Consider the following 21,627-nt stretch of genomic DNA (forward strand, 5'->3'; position numbering starts at 1 on the left):
CGAGAGGAATGAGAAAAAAAAGTGGTATAGAAGAACTTGTAAGGAGATTGAATGGAAGGGAATGATGGAGAAGAGGAGAAGGATGAGGGAGGCTTGACAGAAGGGTGAAGATTCGAGAGGAAAAAGAAGAGGGAGTGTTGACATAGGGCACAGGAGAGGGGGGACCTGCGGAAACTTGTGTCGAGTGAAGGAAGGAAGTGAAAGGGACCGAACGAGAGTGAAAACAGTAATTATCTCAACTCACTTCCTGCGTGCAAATGTGTGGCCTTGGCGGTGCTGTTGGTGTGTGTGTGTGTGTGTGTGTGTGTGTGTGTGTATGTGTGTGTATGCAAACTGGCTACGTGTTGTGCTGTGAGTAGTAGTGTTTTGGGGTTTGCTGTGGTGTGATGGAATGTGATGTGGTGTGGTGTGGTATAGTGTGGTGTGGCAAATGATGTGACGTATGGCCTAGTGAATTGTTATTTCTCCATTGTTGTATAGAAGTAGTTGTAGCAGTGGACATAGTAATAAATAGAGTAGTAGTAGTAGTAGTAGTAGTAGTAGTAGTAGTAGTAGCAGCAGTAGTAGTAGTAGTAGTAGTAGTAGTAGTAGTAGTAGTAGTAGTAGTAGTAGTAGTAGTAGTAGTAGTAGTAGTAGTAGTAGTAGTAGTAGTAGTAGTAGCAGTAGTAGTAGTAGTAGTAGTAGCAGTAGTAGTAGTAGTAGTAGTAGTAGTAGTAGTAGTAGTAGTAGCAGTAGTAGTAGTAGTAGAAGTAGAAGTGCACCTCCCTCTTTACTGCAGTCTGTCCAGAGTGTTATAAATCATCTGCTCACACCTGCGCTGAACCATTAAGCGACACATGTTAAAAAAATAAATAAATAACCAGCCACCAACTGCTTCAGATAGATTTTCTCACACACACTTATTCGCTCCTTTTTTATCTGTTTTTTTTTTTTTTGTATATTTTTGTTTTTATTCTCAATTTTTTTTTTTTCATCTAAATCTCTCTGGCTGTCTGGCTATTTATTTATTATTTTTGTTATCCTTTTCTACTCCCGTCTACTTCTTTTTATTTTTGGGGGTATCACTGTATTATTACTTTTGTTTTCATCTTCTTTTTTTCTCCATTTTTTTCCATTTTTTTTTCATTTTTCTTAATTTTTTTCTCCATTTTTTCCATTTTTTTTCATTTTTCTTAAATTTTTTCTCCATTTTTACCATTTTTTCATTTTTCTTAATTTTTTTCTCTATTTTTTCCCATTTTTTCATTTTTCTTAATTTTTTTTCTACATTTTTCTCCATTTTTTTCTCCATTTTTCTCCATTTTCTCCATTTTTCTCCATTTTTTCTCCATTTTTTTCCATTTTTTCTCAATTTTTTTCCATTTTTTCTCCATTTTTTTCCATTTTTCTCCATTTTTTCCCTTTTTCTCCATTTTTTTCCATTTTTTCTCCATTTTTCTCCATTTTTTCTCCATTTTTCTCCATTTTTTCCTCCATTTTTTCTCCATTTTCCTCCATTTTTCTCCATTTTTTTCTCCATTTTTCTCCATTTTTCTCCATTTTTTTCCATATTTTTCTCCATTTTTTTATCCATTTTTTATTAGTTTATCTCCATATTTTTTCTCTTCATTTTTATCCATTTATTTTTTTATATGATCACTCAGTTTATAATTACTTTTCTTTTCCTCTTCTGTTTTTTTCTCTTATTTTTTTAATTGTCCTCTTCATATTTTTCTTATTTTTGGGCTTCCGTATTTGTACCATCACGAAAGGGACCGCGAATTGTGGGCCTTTTAATTCAATAACTTATAATCCATAATCTGTCTTGTATGAATGTTTGAATATAAAACCATAAAAAAAAGATATACATAAAAAATACACACCCACCACAAAAAGCTACACACACACACACACACACACACACACACACACACACACACACACACACACACACACACCTTCACGCTAAAACAGATGAAATAGTGTGCTTACGAGGCGAATTTTAACGTATTATAAAGAAGTGTGTGTGCTCTGTGTGTGTGTGTGTGTGTGTGTGTGTGTGTGTGTGTGTGTGTGTGTGTGTCCTTGAAGCAGTATCGTTGTCGTGAGAAACATTCGTATAATTCTGCAAAGTCAGTATTTCCAAACCTTCACCCTGCTTGACAATATACCCATGCACTCACACCTTCCCCTGCGTCTCCCCCACCCCGCCCCAGGTAACACTGATGCGAGGTCTGGAGTCCTTTAATTAGTACTGCTTCCTTCCTCACTCATTTACTCTGATAAAGTCGTAATTCAATCCTTTAATTCTCACCTGTTCCTCATCATCAGGTAAAATCATATACATACAAGCATATTAATTCTTCTTCTCTATTTTCACGAAGTCCTGAACCCTCATATGCTCGTATCTTTTGCTTGTTTTAATTAGTCAGTCATTTCAATCATTCTTCAGTCACTCCTTTAATTCTTACCCGTTCCTCATCATCTGGTAGACTTTGAATCATACAAGCACATTAATCCTTTTCTATATTTTCACGAAGTCTTGAACCCTCAAATGCTCATATCTCGCTTGTTTTGATTAGTCATTACTCTCAGTCATTCTGCAGTCACTCCTTTAATTCTCACCTGTTCCTCATCATCAGGTAAAATTATATACATACAAGCACGTTAATCCTTTTCTCTATTTTCACGAAGTCCTGAACCCTCTAATTCTCATATCTTTCGCTTGTTTTTATTAGTCAGTACTTCCAATTGTTCTTCAGTCAGTCCTTTAATTCTCACCTGTTCCTCATCATCAGGTAAACTTTGAATCATACAAGCACATAATCCTTTTCTATATTTTCACGAAGTCTTGAACCCTCTAATGCTCGTATTTTTTGCCTGTTTTAATTAGTCAGTCCTTTCAATCATTCTTCAGTCAGTCCTTTAATTCTCACCTGTTCCTCATCATCAGGTAAACTTTGAATCATACAAGCACATTAATCCTTTCCTCTATTTTCACGAAGTCTTGAACCCTCTAATGCTCGTATTTTTTGCCTGTTTTAATTAGTCATTCCTTTAATTCTCACCTGTTCCTCATCATCAGGTAAAATTTGAATCATACAAGCACATTAATTCTTTTTGTCTATTTTCACAAAGTCCTGAACCCTCTAATGCTCGTATCTTTAGCTTGTTTTAATAAGTCAGTCCTTTAAGTCTTACCTGTTCCTCATAATCAGGTAAACTTTTATACATACAAGCACATTAATCTTTTTCTCTATTTTCTAATGCTCGTATCTTTTGCGTGTTTTAATCAGTCAGTCCTTTCAATCATTCCTTTCTTAGCTTTACGTCGTCTTAAACCCCCAATCCCCGACCCTCTTATCACGTTCTCACCTACCACGCGCAGCTTTACCTCATGCCCGCACTTTTACCTTTATCAGTCTTCAAGTAACCTTCACTCATCACACCATCATCTAACCCTAAATACTTCTCTTCAGGTAGTTTAATCCCTTCTAATCTTCACCTCCTTCTCTCCTTAGGTGCTGTTCTCTTCAGGTACGTTCTTCTTCTAACTCTAACTTCTTTTCTTTAGGTACTTTCATCCCTTCTAACCCTCAGGCCCTTCTCCCCCAGGTGATGTTCATGCAGAGTTACAACGTCGGGAAGATCACGGACCTGGAGACGGGGCAGAACAAGGTTAATCACGTCGCGGTGCAGTGCCTCCCCCTCTACTCCATCCTCCTCGCCCTCAACACCACCACCATCGACTACTTCAGCCTCGACGTGGAGGGCGCCGAGATGAAGGTGCTCAAGACCATCCCGTGGGACAAAGTGAACATCAAGGTGAGCCAAGGGGGGAAGGGAACATGGGGGAGATGGAGTGATCAAGATAGCCATGTCAGGAGTGAGGAGGAGGCTGGGGATGTAAAAAAGGGAAGGGAACAAGGAGATAGATGGTGTGTTCAAGATGACAGTGTTGGGAATGAGTTGAGAAAGGAAGGGAGGAAAGGAAACCAAAGGGAGAGAAATACTGAGGGAAGGTGAAAAGGGATGGGAAAGAAGGAGGAAAAGGAAGCAGGAAGGAATAGGGAGGGAACGCCGAGAGATAGAGGAAAAAGAAGCTTGGAGGAAAGGAGAAATAATGTCGGGAGATGGAGGAAAAAGAAGGATGAAAGAAGGGAGAAAGAATGTCGAAAAATGGAATGAAAAAAAAAAAGTATGAAGTCAAAGAGAAAGAGGAAGTAGTGTTGACGTAAGGCCACAGGAAGGGGAAGCTTATGGAAAAGGGTTTGTACGCCTCCTCTTACGTGACGAGTGAAAGAAGGAAGAAAGGAAGAAAGGAAGTGGAAGGGGCCAAATGAGTGAGGGATAAAGTGGGAAAAGAGGAATGCTAGTGAATAGTGATCCGTTCTGAGAGGAAGGAAATGTGACAGGAAGTGGATTGTGTAGCGGTGACAGTGTGAGAAGTGACTTGATTGAACGTACTAAGATAAGGTGAGCATTGAGGTGAGTAAAGAAGTGAAGATGAGGCTGAGGTGCGTGGGGTTAAGAAGGGAGAAGGGGGGAGGTGCAAGTCAGATATGTAGGGTGTGAATTGTTATGTAGTAAGAGATATGCAAGATTCCCCGCATGACAAAGGTGGACAGAAGTGAAGATGAGACTGAGGTGTGTGGGGGGAGGAGGGGGGAAGGGGACAGAGGGGGGAGGTGCGAGCTACGTGTGTACGGTGTGAATTATTAAAAGTATAATGAGAGATATGAAAGATTTTCAGTGTGGTTTATTGTGATTTCCAGTAAGATCCAGTATGATTCCAGTATGATCCAGTGTGTAAGAATGTGAGAGTGAGAGTGAGGTGTATGAGGTGAAGAGAGAGGAGGGAGAGAGAGAGAGGGAAAGAGGAGCAGTAAGGGGAGTGTCTCGTTTGAAAGTATAATGACATGTAATCAAGATTCCCCATAATGATAATGGGAACATGAAATGCCAGAATTTTACTCTTTATTATACTCCAACACGACTACAGCGTGTAACGAAACACACGAGAAATTAATCCAGACAAGGAAAGTTTTGCCGGCGCCGGGGATCGAACCCGCGACCAGCGAGACGGGAGGGCCACTCCTTAACCAGTCGGCCAAAGAGGTACCTCCCTCGCAGAGGGAGTTATGGGAGGCTCGCCCATCAGGCTAGTCGCCGCACTACACGGTTCCCCATTCCTATTTAGATTAATTTCTGTGTGTTGAGATTTCCAATTTTCTTTGAACTTTGGAGAGCTTGGGCCATCACTCTACCTGTTACCCCTTCGGGGAGACACAACAGAATCACAGAAAAGGATGCCCACCGCCTTGCCACCAGTGAAATGCCAAAATTTGCTCTTTACTTTGCTCCAACACAACCATCGCGTGTAATGCGACACACGAGAAATTAATCCAGACAAGGAAAGCTTTTACCGGCGCCGGGGATCGAACCCTCGACCACCAAGACCGGAGAGCCACTCCTTAACCAGTCGGCCAAAGAGGTACCCCCCTCGCAGAGGGAGTTATGGGAGGCTCGCCCATCAGGCTAGTCGCCGCACTACAAACGCTAGATCATAAGAACATAAGAACATAGGGAGACTGCAAGAGGCCTAGAGTGAAAGGTGTGAACGTGAACAGGTGTGAAGAAAGGAAAACAGGAGGAGGAGGAGAATGCATTCCAGACTCGACTTATTGACTTCCATTCATTCATTTAATTATTACACATTCCAATCCTTCTTTATGCATTCCTCACATTCTCCATTCACTCCAAAATCTGGCTATGCATTATTGACGCTCTCTATCGATTCCAAACCCTTTTTCCGCATTCCTGACACATCGCAATTTGACGTCATCCATTCCAAACCTCTTGATGCATTCTTGATCCTCTTTGAATAATCAATTTGACACACTATCTTTTCGAAACCTTCCCTATGCATTCCAAACCCTCTTAATCAATTCCAAACTTTTTCCATGCATTCTAAACCCTTTCTATCTATTCCAGACCCTTTTCATCCATTTCAGACCCTCTCTATCCATTTCATACCCTTTTTATCCATTTCAGATCCTTTTATCCATTTCAGACCCTTTCTATCCATTTCAGATCCTTTTATCCATTTCAGACCCTTTCTATCCATTTCAGACCCTTTTTATCCATTTCAGACCCTTTTATCCACTTCAGACCCTTTTTATCCATTCCAGACCCTTTCTATTGATTTCAGACCCTTTTTATCCACTTCAGACCCTTTTTATCCATTTCAGACCCTTTTTATCCATTTCAGACCCTTTTTATCCATTCCAGACTTTTTTATCCATTTCAGATCCTTTTTATCCATTCCAGACCCTTTTTATCCATTTCAGACCCTTTCTATCCATTTCAGATCCTTTCATCCACTTTGGACCCATTTTATCCATTCCAGACCCTTTCTATCCATTTCAGACCCTTTTTATCCATTTCAGACCCTTTTTATCCATTCCAGACCCTTTCTATCCATTTCAGACCCTTTTTATCCATTTCAGATCCTTTTTATCCATTCCAGACCCTTTTTATCCATTTCAGACCCTTTCTATCCATTTCAGACCCTTTTTTATCCATTTCAGACCCTTTCTATCCATTTCAGACCCTTTCTATCCATTTCAGACCCTTTTTATTAATTTTAGACCCTTTCTATCCATTTCAGACCCTTTTTATCCATTCCAGACCCTTTTTATCCATTTCAGACCCTTGTTATCCATTTCAGATCCTTTTTATCCATTTCAGACCCTTTCTATCCATTTCAGACTCTTTTTATCCATTCCAGACCCTTTTTATCTATTTAAGACGCTCTTTGTCCATTCCATACCCTTTTTATCCATTTCCGACCCTTTTTGTCCATTCCATACCCTTTTTATCCATTTCAGACCCTCTTTGTCCATTCCAGACCCTTTTTATCCATTTTAGACCCTTTTTATCCATTCCAGACCCTTTTTATCCATTTCAGACCCTTTTTATCCATTTCAGACCCTTGTTATCCATTTCAGATCCTTTTTATCCATTTCAGACCCTTTCTATCCATTTCAGACCCTTTTTATCCATTTCAGATCCTTTTTATCCATTCCATACCCTTTTTATCCATTTCAGAACCTGTCTTTCCATTTCAGACCCTTTTTATCCATTTCAGACCCTTTCTATCCATTTCAGACCCTTTCTATCCATTTCAGACCCTTTTTATTAATTTTAGACCCTTTCTATCCATTTCAGACCCTTTTTATCCATTCCAGACCCTTTCTATCCATTTCAGACCCTTTTTATCCATTTCAGACCCTTTTTATCCATTCCAGACCCTTTCTATCCATTTCAGACCCTTTTTATCCATTTCAGATCCTTTTTATCCATTCCAGACCCTTTTTATCCATTTCAGACCCTTTCTATCCATTTCAGACCCTTTTTTATCCATTTCAGACCCTTTCTATCCATTTCAGACCCTTTCTATCCATTTCAGACCCTTTTTATTAATTTTAGACCCTTTCTATCCATTTCAGACCCTTTTTATCCATTCCAGACCCTTTTTATCCATTTCAGACCCTTGTTATCCATTTCAGATCCTTTTTATCCATTTCAGACCCTTTCTATCCATTTCAGACTCTTTTTATCCATTCCAGACCCTTTTTATCTATTTAAGACGCTCTTTGTCCATTCCAGACCCTTTTTATCCATTTGAGACCCTTTTTATCCATTTCCGACCCTTTTTGTCCAATCCATACCCTTTTTATCCATTTCAGACCCTCTTTGTCCATTCCAGACCCTTTTTATCCATTTTAGACCCTTTTTATCCATTCCAGACCCTTTTTATCCATTTCAGACCCTTTTTATCCATTTCAGACCCTTTCTATTGATTTCAGACCCTTTTTATCCACTTCAGACCCTTTTTATCCATTTCAGACCCTTTTTATCCATTTCAGACCCTTTTTATCCATTCCAGACTTTTTTATCCATTTCAGATCCTTTTTATCCATTCCAGACCCTTTTTATCCATTTCAGACCCTTTCTATCCATTTCAGATCCTTTCATCCACTTTGGACCCATTTTATCCATTCCAGACCCTTTCTATCCATTTCAGACCCTTTTTATCCATTTCAGACCCTTTTTATCCATTCCAGACCCTTTCTATCCATTTCAGACCCTTTTTATCCATTTCAGATCCTTTTCATCCATTCCAGACCCTTTTTATCCATTTCAGACCCTTTCTATCCATTTCAGACCCTTTTTATCCATTTCAGACCCTTTCTATCCATTTCAGACCCTTTCTATCCATTTCAGACCCTTTTTATTAATTTTAGACCCTTTCTATCCATTTCAGACCCTTTTTATCCATTCCAGACCCTTTTTATCCATTTCAGACCCTTGTTATCCATTTCAGATCCTTTTTATCCATTTCAGACCCTTTCTTTCCATTTCAGACTCTTTTTATCCATTCCAGACCCTTTTTATCTATTTAAGACGCTCTTTGTCCATTCCAGACCCTTTTTATCCATTTGAGACCCTTTTTATCCATTCCATACCCTTTTTATCCATTTCCGACCCTTTTTGTCCATTCCATACCCTTTTTATCCATTTCAGACCCTCTTTGTCCATTCCAGACCCTTTTTATCCATTTTAGACCCTTTTTATCCATTCCAGACCCTTTATATCCATTTCAGACCCTTTTTGTCCATTCCAGATCCTTTTTATCCATTCCAGACCTTTTTTATCCATTTCAGACCCTTTTTGTCCATTCCAGACCCTTTTTATCCATTTCAGACCCTTTTTATCCATTTCAGACCCTTTTTGTCCATTCCAGACCCTTTTTATCCATTTCAGACCCTTTTTGTCCATTCCAGACCCTTTTTATCCATTTCAGACCCTTTTTATCTATTTCAGACCCTTTTTGTCCATTCGAGACCCTTTTTATCCATTTTAGACCCTTTTTGTCCATTCCAGACCCTTTTTATCCATTTTAGACCCTTTATGTCCATTCCAGACCCTTTTTTATCCATTTCAGACCCTTTTTGTCCAGTTCAGACCCTTTTTATCCATTTCAGACCCTTTTTATCCATTTTAGACCCTTTTTATCTATTCCAGACCCTTTTTATACATTTCAGACCCTTTTTATCCAATAAAGACCCTTTCTATCCATTCCAGACCCTTTCTGTCCATTCCAAACCCTCGTTATACATTCCTAACCCTCGCAATCCATTCCAAATCCTCTCTATGCATTCCTAACACTTTCTATCTATCCCTATCTATGTGCATTCATGATATTTTCTAAGCAACTTGACACTAACCAATCCAAACCCACACTATGTATCACTCACCCTCTTTATACATTCCTGATCCTCTTTATTCATTTCTGATCCTCTTTACCCTTTGCGGACCCTCTTTATGCCTTTTTGACCCTCTTTAGACATTCATGATTCTCCTTATACATTCCTGATCCTCTTTACACATTTCTGATCTTTATGCAGTCTGATCCTCTTTGCATTCTCGGTCCTCTTTACCCTTTGCAGACCCTTTTTACATATCCCTGATCCTTTCTACGCCTGCCAAATCCTCTTTATACATTTCTGATCCTCTTTACACATTTTTATCCTCTTTATATATTCCTGATCCTCTGTATTCATTCCCGATCCTCTTTACCTGCTGCAGACCCTTTCGGTGGAGTTCAAACACACGGACGAGGGCAAGGAGACGATGCGGCAGTACATGGAGAGCCTCGGCTACATGGTCTACTCCGAGGTGACACATCCGGGCAGCCTCGCGAATGACTTCATCCTCGTCAAGAAGGAACTCATGCCACAAAGAGACGCGGGCAAGCACCCCTAAGGCCCCTGTGACGACCTGCGTGTGTGTGTATGTGTGTGTGTGTGTGTGTGTAGGCTGGTGCGGGCATGTGTCTCTCTTTACTTTACTCATGTTATTCTTGTTCTTGTTGTTGTTGACTGTGGTGCTCAGACGGAGGTGCTGCTGAGTTCTATAGGGGGGGGGGGGGAGGCTGGTGCTGAAGGAGGGAAAGAAGGGAGGAAGCAAGGAGGGACGGAGGGAAGGGAGGGATAATCAGATAAAGTATGTGAATGTGAGGCTGTTGATAAGGGAGGAAACACACACACACACACACACACACACGACTCATGGTTTCCTACACAATTCATGACATCCCATTCTCATAGTCATCTGTTTTTACCTGCCACGGAGACCTAATGCTTTGTTTTTAGTGCCCGACTGCCCGTTAGCCTTGTGTGGGTATGGGCGTGTGTGGAGGCAGAAGGAAGGCTGACAAACACTGATAAGGATAGATGAGGATGCGGGGTGCGAAGGTTTATAAATAGGATAGATAGTCATCTGTTTTTACCCGCCACGGAGTCCTAATGCTTTGTTTTTAGTGCCCGTTAGCCTTCCGTGGATGTGGGGGGGTGTGGAGACAGAAGGAAGGCTGACAAACACTGATAAGGATAGAGAAGTATGCGGGGTACGAAGGTTTATAAATAGGATACATTTTTTTATATTTCCTTCATTATTCTTCTCACCCTCTGCCTTCCCCGAGACTCATCACTGTACTACGTTGCTGAGTCAGGATGGGACGCACTTATCACCCACCATCTTCATTACCCTCCTCAGTGAACTTGCTTCCTCTCCTCACCCTCTGCCTTCCCCGAGACTCATCACTGTACTACGTTGCTGAGTCAGGATGGGATGCACTTATCACCCACTATCTTCATTACCCTCCTCAGTGAACTTGCTCTCCTCATCCGCTGCATTTCCCGAGACTCATCACTGTGCGTTGCTGAGTCAGGATGGGACGCACTTATCACCCACCACCTTCATTACCCTCCTCAGTGAACTTGCTCTCCTCATCCGCTGCATTTCCCGAGACTCATCACTGTACGTTGCTGAGTCAGAATGGGACGCACTTATCACCCACCACCTTCATTACTCTCCTCGTCCACATCCTCCTCCGGAAATGACTCCAGCTTGTGTTCATAAATGTATCGACGCCTCAGTATACGGCAAAGTTGCCAGACTGTCTTACTCAGCCTTTTATATTTACCGACTTACGACCCAAAAACTGTCTCGTGGACCCCAATAAGGAGATTCACGTATAACTATCGTTAAAATAGTTAATTCCTGATGTTTCTTGGCAATAGTTAAGCGTCAGAAACCAGTAAATACTATGCTCTGAGTACGACAATCTGGGAACGGTAGTATACGTCTGTTTGAAAAGCCTCTCGTGGAAGTTCTGGGATTTTCATGGACTGTATTGCGATCCTGGTGATAGTTTTACACAACTTCTGCACCAGGAATAGGAAAGCCACCCATTAAAACCTGGTTAATCTTCTCCGTGGCCTTGCAACATGGTCGTAATGGGAACCCGATATACTACCAACGTTGCTAGATTGTCGTACTCAGTTTCTCATATTTCCCGATTTCCATCCCAAAAACTCTTTCCTGGACCACAATAACGAGATTTATTTGAGGTTATTGTTGAAATGATTTATTATTCCTGTTTCCTGGTGATATTTATTGGGGAGATTCTGGTAAATGTGATGCTCAGAGTACGATAATCTGACAACGGTGCCTGATACGTTTAAAAGAATATATGAACCTCACTCTGTACGCTTCAGTGTCATCCGGGATTTAACCAGTGTCGTATATACATGTGTTTTGAGAGGGGAGGAACGGCGGGTCTTGGAAGCAACGTTGCCAGATTGTCGTACTCAGCCGATTATATTTCCCGACTTCCTACCCATAAACTGTCTTCTGGGCTCCAATAAGGAAACTAATTTATAGTTATCGTTAAAAGAGTTAGATTCTCATGTTTCTTGGCAATAGTTAGGCGTCAGAAACAGGTAAATACTATGCTCTGAGTACGACAATCTGGCAACGGTGCTTGGAAGTCGCGAGAAATGGGTATATAAAGAAAATTTGTGGATAACCATTTTAAGTTTTCTTTCACTCAAAACGAAGTAGCGAGTAAGAAAGAGAAAGGGGGAGTCATGATTGTGTGCCTCTCCCTACACACTCAGCTGGATCCAAGTTATATATCATTCATTATTATCATCACTGTTTGTTAGTTTCCTCGCAACTCCTCCTTTACACAAGTTAGACGGTGTAACGACATTCAATTTATATATCTTTCATTATCATCATCATTCATCGTTAACTTCCTTCCAAACTCCTCAAATGACTCTTCCTTTACACAAGTCAGACGGTAAAATAGATTCTGTTCATTACCTTCATCGGCGTCACCGCTCACCATCAGCTGCCATCCTCAGACTCTTAAATCACAAAGTCAGGGGGCGACACTTGCGTCTACCCAGTGCTGACCACACCTCACCTCGACTATCTATGCATTTACCTGCAATTACGTTAAGGATAAAGACACCTGGGTAGGGCTACAAGGTGATATTAAGGATGTTACCAGAGAATTTTTCCCCGTATCCGCTCGTGGTCTGTCGTGTTCCCCCCTAAAAGGATCAATACAGACGAGAGCTCCCTCAGTGCGTGTTCCTAAAGGCTCAAAAAGAAAGGTTCCTCGAGTGGTCAGGTTCAGGTTGCCTCCCACACGGCTCGTCGGTAGGAGGCAAAAGTGTGCACGTGACAATAAAAAACGTCAGATTTTAAAGGTTGTAGTAGTGTTTATTAAGTTTTAGTGTGGCCCGGTTATTCAAAAGTTGCATTAGTATTTATTAGCAGTTACGTGGCTATTTTGGCTTTTCAATTCGATTTTTGTGACGGAGTTGAAATTGTTGGATTCTCAGAGTTAAGTCGGCATATTATAAACTCGGTCTTTAAAAGTGATAAAAAGAAAATAACAAAATCAAATAAACACGCCTTTAAAAAAACGGGTTAAAAAAGACGAATCAGCCACATTATTGTTAGTTAGACTATAACGGCGTTCAGAATTCAGGCGCAGCTCCTTCCAGCGTCTCCATCGTGTTCTGAATGAAGTAAAGATGTCGGTGTTACCAAGGGAATATTCGCCAATGCGTACGCGAGCGGTTCCAATTAGTATTCGTATCAGTCGAAAACTAATACCTTGAAATACTGATCTGAGCTATAAAATTAAAGTATGTTCAAATTCAGGTTAGATTTGTTATCCACTTGTATAGCTGTGTGCAGTTCTCTAGAGCAGTTATGGTTTTTTTTTTCCGATATGGGTCTTGATTGGCGTGATGCGTACAAATTGGCGAGCACACTTAATCTCCCGAGAAACATGAGGAGGGCGTGGGAGGCGTGTAGGTGCCGCGGGAGGAGTTTATGAGTTGAAGTAAATGATGCGAACCTTTCCACGAGACGAGTGTTGCGTACAAATTGGCGAGCACACTTAAACTCCCTAGAATTATGAGGAGGGCGTGGGAGACGTGTAAGTAGGTCCCGCGGGAGGAGTTTATGGGTAAATAAATCCTACGAACCCCTCCACAAGACACGCCGAAGCTATGAACGAGCGAGTGTGTTGGCGGACGCTGCCCCACACGAGAGACAACCTTCCTGCCGCCAGATGGTGCCCGGGGCGAGGGGTCCCCACGTGGCGTTTGTGTTAGCTAAAGTGAGGACGTGAGGGAGGAGTAAACGACGAGTTCCGTGACAATATCAAGGCCAGAGTTGTATACTGTTAATGTCAAGAATGGTATCAAACGAACGTGCGTCTTAGGGTGACTTTGTGTTGTGTCAAATGGGAACGTGCGAGTCATGTCATCAACGCCAGTCTGAGTGTTGCGTCTGTGCATCATAATAAGGCGGCGTCAGACGATTTTAGAAGGTGAATTTTAGTGTTATTTTGAATACGTGAGAAAAGATGCGTGAAGGAATAACTGAGTGGCAATATCTACGTGGCCCGTCCGTGAAAATACGAGAGGAAGAAGGCACCAAAAAAGCGTCTAAAGACCTTTTCACATCGTTACAAGTAAGTACGTTAGAGCGGAAGGGGAAGGGAAGGAGTATGCGGCAGTATCTACAAAGCCTGTTCGTGCATCACTGTTCTAGGAGAATGCCGAATAAAGGAAGGAATACGAAAGGGAAAAGGCGTCAAAGGAGCGTCTAAAGGCCTGTTCACACCGTTTTAAGTAAGGACGCTAGACAGGAAGGGTAAGGAAAGGAGTCTGAGGCAATATCTTCAAGGCTTGTTTATGCATTACTGTTATGGGCGAATACCGAAAAAGGAAGGAATGCGAGAGGGAGAAGGTATCAAACAACCGTCTAAAGGCCTGTTCACATCGTTTGAAGTAAGCTCGTTAGAGAGGAAGGATAAGGGAAGGAGTGAGGCATTATCTTCAAGGCTTGTCTGTGCATTACTGTTATGGGCGAATACTGAAAAAGGAAGGAATACTGGAGAGAAAAGGCGTCACAGGAGCATCTAAAGACCTGTTCATATATCTTCAAGTAAGCTCGTTAGAGAGGAAGGGTAAGGGAAGGAGTCTGAGGAATTATCTTCAAGGCTTGTCTGTGCATTACTGTTATGGGCGAACACCGATTAAAGAAAGGAAAATGAAAAAGAAAAGGCATCAAAGGAGCATCTAAAGGCCTGTTCACATCGTTTTAAGTAAGCTCGTTAAACAGGAAGGGTAAGGGAAGGAGTCTGAGGCATTATCTTCAAGGCTTGTCTATGCATTACTGTTATTATGGGCGAATACCGAACACAAGAAGGTTACGGGGAAGGTCTTGAGTCCAGAATAGGTTTAAACGACGCAAGGGTTGTTTCGTGAGTACTCAATGCTCAACTTCGCCTCTTCTGGGTACTAGCGACGGATTGAGTAAGTTTTAGTGGCTTAGTGAAATTACGTTTATGGTAAATTTATTGAATACACTCTTTTTAAATCCCTTAAGAACACTCCGACCTTAGAACTTACATCATTACTAGAGAGCACTCCATGAACCACTTGCTTCACTGCTCCGGGGATGTTCGACTCGTTTGACCTTGAAGCCGAGAGTAACAGGGACACACACACACACACACACACACACACACACTTTAGTTTGCGTACATACTTCAATAATGTTAATAGTATTTTTCTCATTGAATGTTATCACTTTGTTGTTATTGTTGTTCTTGTTGTAATAGTAAGCTACAGTGGGCTATTATAACTGACGTAAGAGTCTGTAAAACACATATATATATTAGTAGTAGAAGTAGTGATAGTAGTAGTAGCAGTTATAGTAAATGGGGTAAGTGACTTTGTGGATGTCTGATAAAAGGAATGTGTGTGTGTGTGTGAGAGAGAGAGAGAGAGAGAGAGAGAGAGAGAGAGAGAGAGAGAGAGAGAGAGATAATGGTATCTGTGGTTTGATTTTTATGTCTTTCAAGGTGGAGAGCAGCAACATTTTCCATTCACCAACACTGTGTAACTCAGCTCAAGTGTGTTTCCCCGACTTGAGTGTTGTTGTGATCATTTGTATTGCTTGCTGCACGTGGATGTTACTGAGTGCGTAGGAGTGAAAAAAATTCCGATATATAAGTGAAATGAAGTGTGTGTTGCAGTGTTTTGTGAAGGCTTGAGGTGTTGCATTGTTTTATGGTGCAAGAGGTGATGTTTTGGGGTGTTGGAGGTGGAGAAGAGTATTGCATTCCAGTGTTTCAGGCGTGAGGGTGAAGAAAGTATTGCATCAGGGTGTTCTGTGGTGTTACTGACCGATTGGAAACATCAGCGTGAAAGGAAGACTGGTACTAGTGTGAGGAAGAGGTGTTGCATTCGAGTGTTACTACAGTGTTACTTTCCACTTGTCAAGACGTTAGCGCCAGTAGCGGAGTGTTGCAGTCTCACCTTCTCGTAAATAGTCATTCCATTACATACTCGCTCCCGTACGTACCTGTAATTACCTGCGTCTCTTGTCGTGTCGCACCTGTTCGTCGCCTAGGGAGTATTTCGTCGTCCTGTCGTCACAACACAACACTCGCGCACCACTGCCCCGCCCTTCCTTCCTTCCTTCCTTCCCTCGTGAATAGACTTGATTTTTTTACCCTCCGTCTTACATCCTGTTCATTCTCTCTCCCCTCCGTGTGTACCTGTCCCAGTAATTTATTTAGGTATGTCTAGAGGTGTGTGAGGCGGTGGCCGAGTGTTCAACGTGCGCATCCCGGGATCCCAAGTTTGAGGCCCATTGCTGTTGGAGGACGACTTTCAGCCAGCGTCGCGTGGCCGAAGATCCGATACATGTCAACGATTCCGTCAAGCCTTGAGCAGCGGCTGGTGTCAAAGGGATCACCGGGGGGAGGGGTCAACAGCAACCAAGCAGGAAGACTAAGGGCCAGTTTTACAGTCAAATACAGCAAGTTTGTAAGTTCCCCAACCAAACACAAAATACGACGAAAATTCCTTGTATAGTGTTTGACGTTGCTATAAAAAGGAAAAAATTTTACGAAACTCTACAGGAAAGTTCATTAGATGTATTAAGTAGAAATAACGGACCATTGTGGAGAAGACAGTTTGGTTGGGGCGCTTACAATGACCCTGTGTTGGACTGTCGAACTGGCCCTAAATACAGCATCACTGGAAAAAAAAATCTCCCGCCTCACTGAAGGGGCCGGGCAGACCTCCGGGGCACATTGTACACAATCTTTTCATTTTCTGCGGTGAAGCTTTTATCATGGATATATCTGTTATTGCCTTGTGTGATTATAAATGGTCGCCGTGAAAATTTAAGATGAAGCGAGCGTCTTCACGATTATTTAGTAGTTAGGTGTCAGAAAAAGACTTGAGCAAGATGTATATTTTCAAGGGTTATGATTCTGCACAAGTTGGCTCGTTACTGCATCCTCCAGAACAGAATTGTTGTACTGATTGATTAATTAATTGAATGATTACCACATTTATTGCTTCATTCAGGTTTGCAATGTAAACACAATTATATACAATTACCGAGGTAAACACATGGTGCTGCATAAACACTGTGCAGTAGCGTGAGCAGCGGACCCGAGTGTAAATCATGAACGTGGCATCGATTTTGTGTTAACGAGTAATGGGCGAGGAGTGTGTTCGCCTCCTCCACCCGTCCACTCACACGACAGGCTAACGTTTGGAACACCAGCAAAACAACCGAAGTGTTCTTATTTAGAGGTCTATTATGTGTCTCGTTTGGGCTTCAGACAGCATGGTTCAGCTTTGGGTCGCCTCGCCCGCCACCAGCCGCCGCCTCACCGCTGCCAGTCACCCGTCATCCGCGTCCGCCTCGTCATCCTCGCGTCCAGCTTTTGTATGTCTATCCTCCGTCGTCGTGCAATGAACCAATAACATTATCACGGTGTTTACGTGTTGTTTGTCTCTCCTCTGTTAGCACTATTAACATTTTCTAGGATTCACTCACTCCTTAGTTTGTAATTGTGGAGAAGTGAAGTACCTCTCTTTCGGCCACTTTGGATTATTTTTGGGAGCAGTGAGTAGCGGGCTTTTTTTTTATTATTGTTTCCATTTTTTGTGCCCTTGAACTGTCTCCTTTGTTGCAAAAAAAAATAAGTAACAAAGAAAAAAATGAAAGAATAACGAAGAAATAAGTACAAAGTGGACTAGGGTAACTAAGTAGAGTAACACAGAATCTAAATTAGCAAAAGAATAAGTGATAAACCTCCAAAACAGGATAATAAATGAATTAGTACAGAATGAAAAGGTTTTGGGTTAGACAGGCTGAAAAAGAAAACCATCATCAAGAAAAACCTTCACAACTTTATAGAAATATTAAGAGTACCACGAATAAATTTAACCATAAAAATGAGTATTGTGGGTTCAAGAAGAAGAAAAATGGGAAACACGTACACATAAGACTCAGAATATAGTAACAAGTAAATAGTTATGAAGCAAACAACAACAATGGCTGAGGAGTTTTTTTTTTTTTTTACAGCAGAGGATTCTGTTCAAGGGCATAAAAAAGGAAACTAATGTGAAAAAAAGCCCGCTACTCACTGCTCCTAGATGTAAAGAAGCTATTTAATAACGGCTTAGGAATAACGAAGCCCTAAAGTCTAAACAGTAAAGAAATATACTCACAGGTTAAGCTCGTAATGTAATGATTGAAACTCCGCGAACGAGCTACACTTTATTCAGGTTATCTTTACAGTTTTGGCTGAACGGGGCACGGCAGGGGAGCTGAACGTGCCCCGCAGAAGACAGGTCCACACACTCCAACGCTACGGGGCTTACTCTCCCACACTAATAAGGCTGTCGTCGAGGTTGTGAGTCTTATCATGGGGAGTGTGATAAGCCTACTAATAGTTTAACAAGGCTTCTGCACCATAAACATGATAACACACTCAAGAAAACTCATCCTTCATTGTGGCCTTTGGAAGAATTTGTTGTGAGCCGAAAGCGTCCGAGAATGTGGATCTGTGTTGCAGGTAATGCTCAGAACACGAGTCTTTACAATGCATTACATCCTATATTTCTATCGTGCTTGCTTTCCCCAATGCCTCAACGTTAGTATGGCCTTCTTATTTAGGGTTTGTTCGCTAATCTGTACGCTTTATTGCAATTACTGTTCACACCAGGTCAGAAATTACTCCGGCGTATAGACTGAGATGTGAAAATGAACTAATGCCAGAAGTTATCTTTATCTTTATCGTTATCTTGGTAGCATAACATTATCATATCTCGGCTCCTGTAATCACTCGGGAAAGTTAGTCTGATGTCTGAAAATGAACTAATGTCAAAATTATATACCTTTGACCAATCATCTTAACAACATAACATTTTAACAACTCGGATCTCAGAAGTAGCCTGGGTCCGTATTCTTAACACTCATTTGACAAGGCTTTCGTATACAGGAGTTATAGGCCTTTCCATGAGTGATTTTTTTCCCCTTCTGATAGTTTGAGCCTTCTTCTGCACCATGAACCCAAAAAAACACTCATTATAACCCGACTGATCTCCTTTTTGGCCCTTTGGAAACGGTTGATGTGAGGGCCGGAAGCGTCTCACAACACCATCTAATTTTCCTGGTACAAATTGGAGCGATGCGTACAAACTGGCTAACTTATCTCCCACTTCAGCAACAACGGCGTAGAGATATCATAGGGAGACAAGTGCCAGAACCCAATCACAGGGCATTATTTTACATATCATTAACTACGATACATTGGCAACCGTTTCGCAAGTTTATCACATCTCGCTATAGTGAAACCAAATTGTCGAGTCCGTTTTGGCGTTGGCTCCCGCGGGTCCTTTCCTCCCCTCTGCTCTGCCACACAGCCCCAACACCTATTTTTTCCTCTCATATGTTACCTATAGCTTACATATGAGAGGAAGAGATAGGTGTTGGGACTGTGTGGCAGAGCAGAGGGGAGGAAAGGACCCGCGGGAGCCAACGCCAGACCGGCCTCGACATATTTGGAAGACTATAGTCACTCCCATATATTGCTTATCTTAAAGGTACAATTAGATTAGCAACTTTTTCCCTACGTTTACCTCTCTCCGCTTATAAGTAAATGCCACTCACTCTCTTGGTTATAAGTTAAGATTACATTGGCAACTATTCGTGTAAGTTTCTCTCGCTCCTTAAACATGTACTTAATGCCAGTCATTTGGTTTTATAAGTTAGGATTACATTACAGACCTATCCTTTAACTTTCTTCCGCATCCTATACAAACAACTTGCTCCTATACATGCCACTCACTTGGTTTTATAAGTTAGAATTACATTACAATCCAATTCTTTAACTTTCTCTCGTTTCCTATAAATACAGTTAATGCCACCCACTTATTGGTTGTTATAAGTTGGGATTACATTACCAACCTTTCTCTTAACTTTCTTGCTTCCTACACAAGTTATTAATGCCACTCTCTTTCTTGGTTAGCATAAGTTACGATTACATTACCAACCTTTTTAGTAACTTTTCGCTTCCTACACAAGTTATTAATGCCATTCACTCACTTGTTTATCCCAAGTTACGATGACACTGGCAGACATTCCCGTAACTGACACTCTCCCCGCCCCTACAGCTACCGCCTCTCTGTTAGTATTGCCGGCACGCGAACACCAAAAAATCCAGTATAAAAAATAGTGTCTCCTTCACCCTGTCACGCAAGGCTCGGAGTGTAATGCCCTCTATTGATCCTTTCTCTATTAATACTGTCAGTAGAAGCAAAGCAAGGGTGTGTGGGGGGTGGGTATGTGTGTGCGCGCGAGCAACTAACTACAAAGGTGATATGTACACTATTTCCTCGTTGTAATGATTTCTTTTTCCCTGTGTTTCGTTGTGTTAGTGTTGTCTTTGTGTTGTTATTCCCCAAGACGATAGCTACATAACGTCTGTCTGTGTGTTGAGTCGCGGGTGAGGAATTGTCGTCTTCGTCGTAAAATATTGAAGCGGTACACAAACTTTCTCACGCAAGCAGGCCTTATAATTATCGGGAATACGTGTCCAGCGGCTGTCTTAAGGGAGGAAGTATGTCTTGAGAGCACAGCTTTTTGAAGAGTATTGGATTGCTGACTCTGAATGGTTAATAGGCAAGCAGATCGATGGATAAATTAACTGGCTGATTAATGCATAGATAAATAGGTAGATAGGTACATACATTTACTGTCTGAATGATTAATAGACAGATAGATAGACAGATAGAGAGGGAGATAGACTGACTTGTTAACTGATAAATGCACTGATAAGTAGGTTCATAGAGACATACAGGGAGCGAGTAATTGGCTGTCTGAATGATTAATTGACAGATAGATAGACAGATAGATAGACAGATAGAGAGGGAGATAGACTGACTAATTAACTGATGGATGCATATATAAGTAGGTTCATAGAGACATACAGGGAGCGAGTAATTGGCTGTCTGAATGATTAACAGACAGATAGAGACAGAGAGAGATAGCGAGATAGAGAGACTGACTAATTAACAGGTAAATGCATAGATAAGCAGGTAGATTGTACATACATTGACTGGCTGATTATTTTTTACAGTGAAGGAAACAGGTCAAGGGCAAATAATAATAATAGTAATGAGAAAAAAAACCTAATCACTGCCCCTATAAAAAAGAGTTCAAAAGAGTGGCCGAATGAGAAGTCAATTTCGGGAGGAGAGCAACGTTGCCGGATGTCGTACTCTGCCTCTTATGTTTGCCGATTTCCGACCCCAAAACTGCTTTCATCACCCAGATAACTGCCTCCATATATGGTTATCGTTAAAATGGTTAATTATTGGTGTTTTCTGGCAATAGCTATGACTCGGAAACCGGTAAATACGAGGCTCTGAGTACGATAATCTGGCAACGGTGGAGGAGAGGCGTCTCGATACGAACTGAATTTATTTACGGTTTTCAGGTCTCCAGTAAACAACTCCTCTAGTACCTGTTAGTTAGGTAACCTTCAAGTATGTTAACAGTAATGCCCAAGAAACACGGAAGACACTTTATATACTTAACACTCTTCATACTTCACCACTTTATACTTCATCAAAACAAAAAAAATAAAACTTATAAAATGTAGGTTGCTTTTAGTAGTTAAAAACTGTAAAGTAATAAATAAGAAGCTATTTTTTTAACAACTAATACTTCATATACTTATACTTTATATATTTTATCAAAACAAACTAACTCCTGACTGTTGGTTGGGTAAGTAAGCCTTGAGTACGGATTTATTACAAGAAGAAGACTTAGCTACAGGAATATGTAAAAAAAAGTGGCTGTTACAATTCAATGAAGAAAAAATGTAGTCAT

At 41.2% G+C, this 21,627-nt stretch overlaps 1 protein-coding gene and 1 long non-coding RNA gene across 4 annotated transcripts in view; one reads left to right on the forward strand and one right to left on the reverse strand.

Moving 5' to 3' along the window:
* The window catches only part of LOC127005573 (uncharacterized), a 54,162-nt gene extending 36,935 nt beyond the window's left edge, over positions 1–17,227 (forward strand). For all 3 annotated transcript variants that reach the window (XM_050874511.1, XM_050874512.1, XM_050874510.1), the window contains 2 exons: positions 3,595–3,804; positions 9,634–17,227. In XM_050874511.1, coding sequence (XP_050730468.1) covers positions 3,595–3,804; positions 9,634–9,810 — 387 coding nt within the window. In that variant the 3' untranslated portion in view covers positions 9,811–17,227. The remainder of the gene's footprint in view (positions 1–3,594; positions 3,805–9,633) is intronic.
* LOC127005577 (uncharacterized) lies at positions 10,603–21,368 on the reverse strand. Its single transcript, XR_007758722.1, has 2 exons — positions 10,910–21,368; positions 10,603–10,803 (listed from the first exon to the last, which is right to left on the reverse strand). It is a non-coding gene; the product is annotated as an uncharacterized LOC127005577 (long non-coding RNA).
* Positions 21,369–21,627: the final 259 nt, after the last annotated feature.

The sequence above is a fragment of the Eriocheir sinensis genome, chromosome 30, assembly GCF_024679095.1.
Source record: "Eriocheir sinensis breed Jianghai 21 chromosome 30, ASM2467909v1, whole genome shotgun sequence".
Taxonomy (NCBI): Eukaryota; Metazoa; Arthropoda; class Malacostraca; order Decapoda; family Varunidae; genus Eriocheir; species Eriocheir sinensis.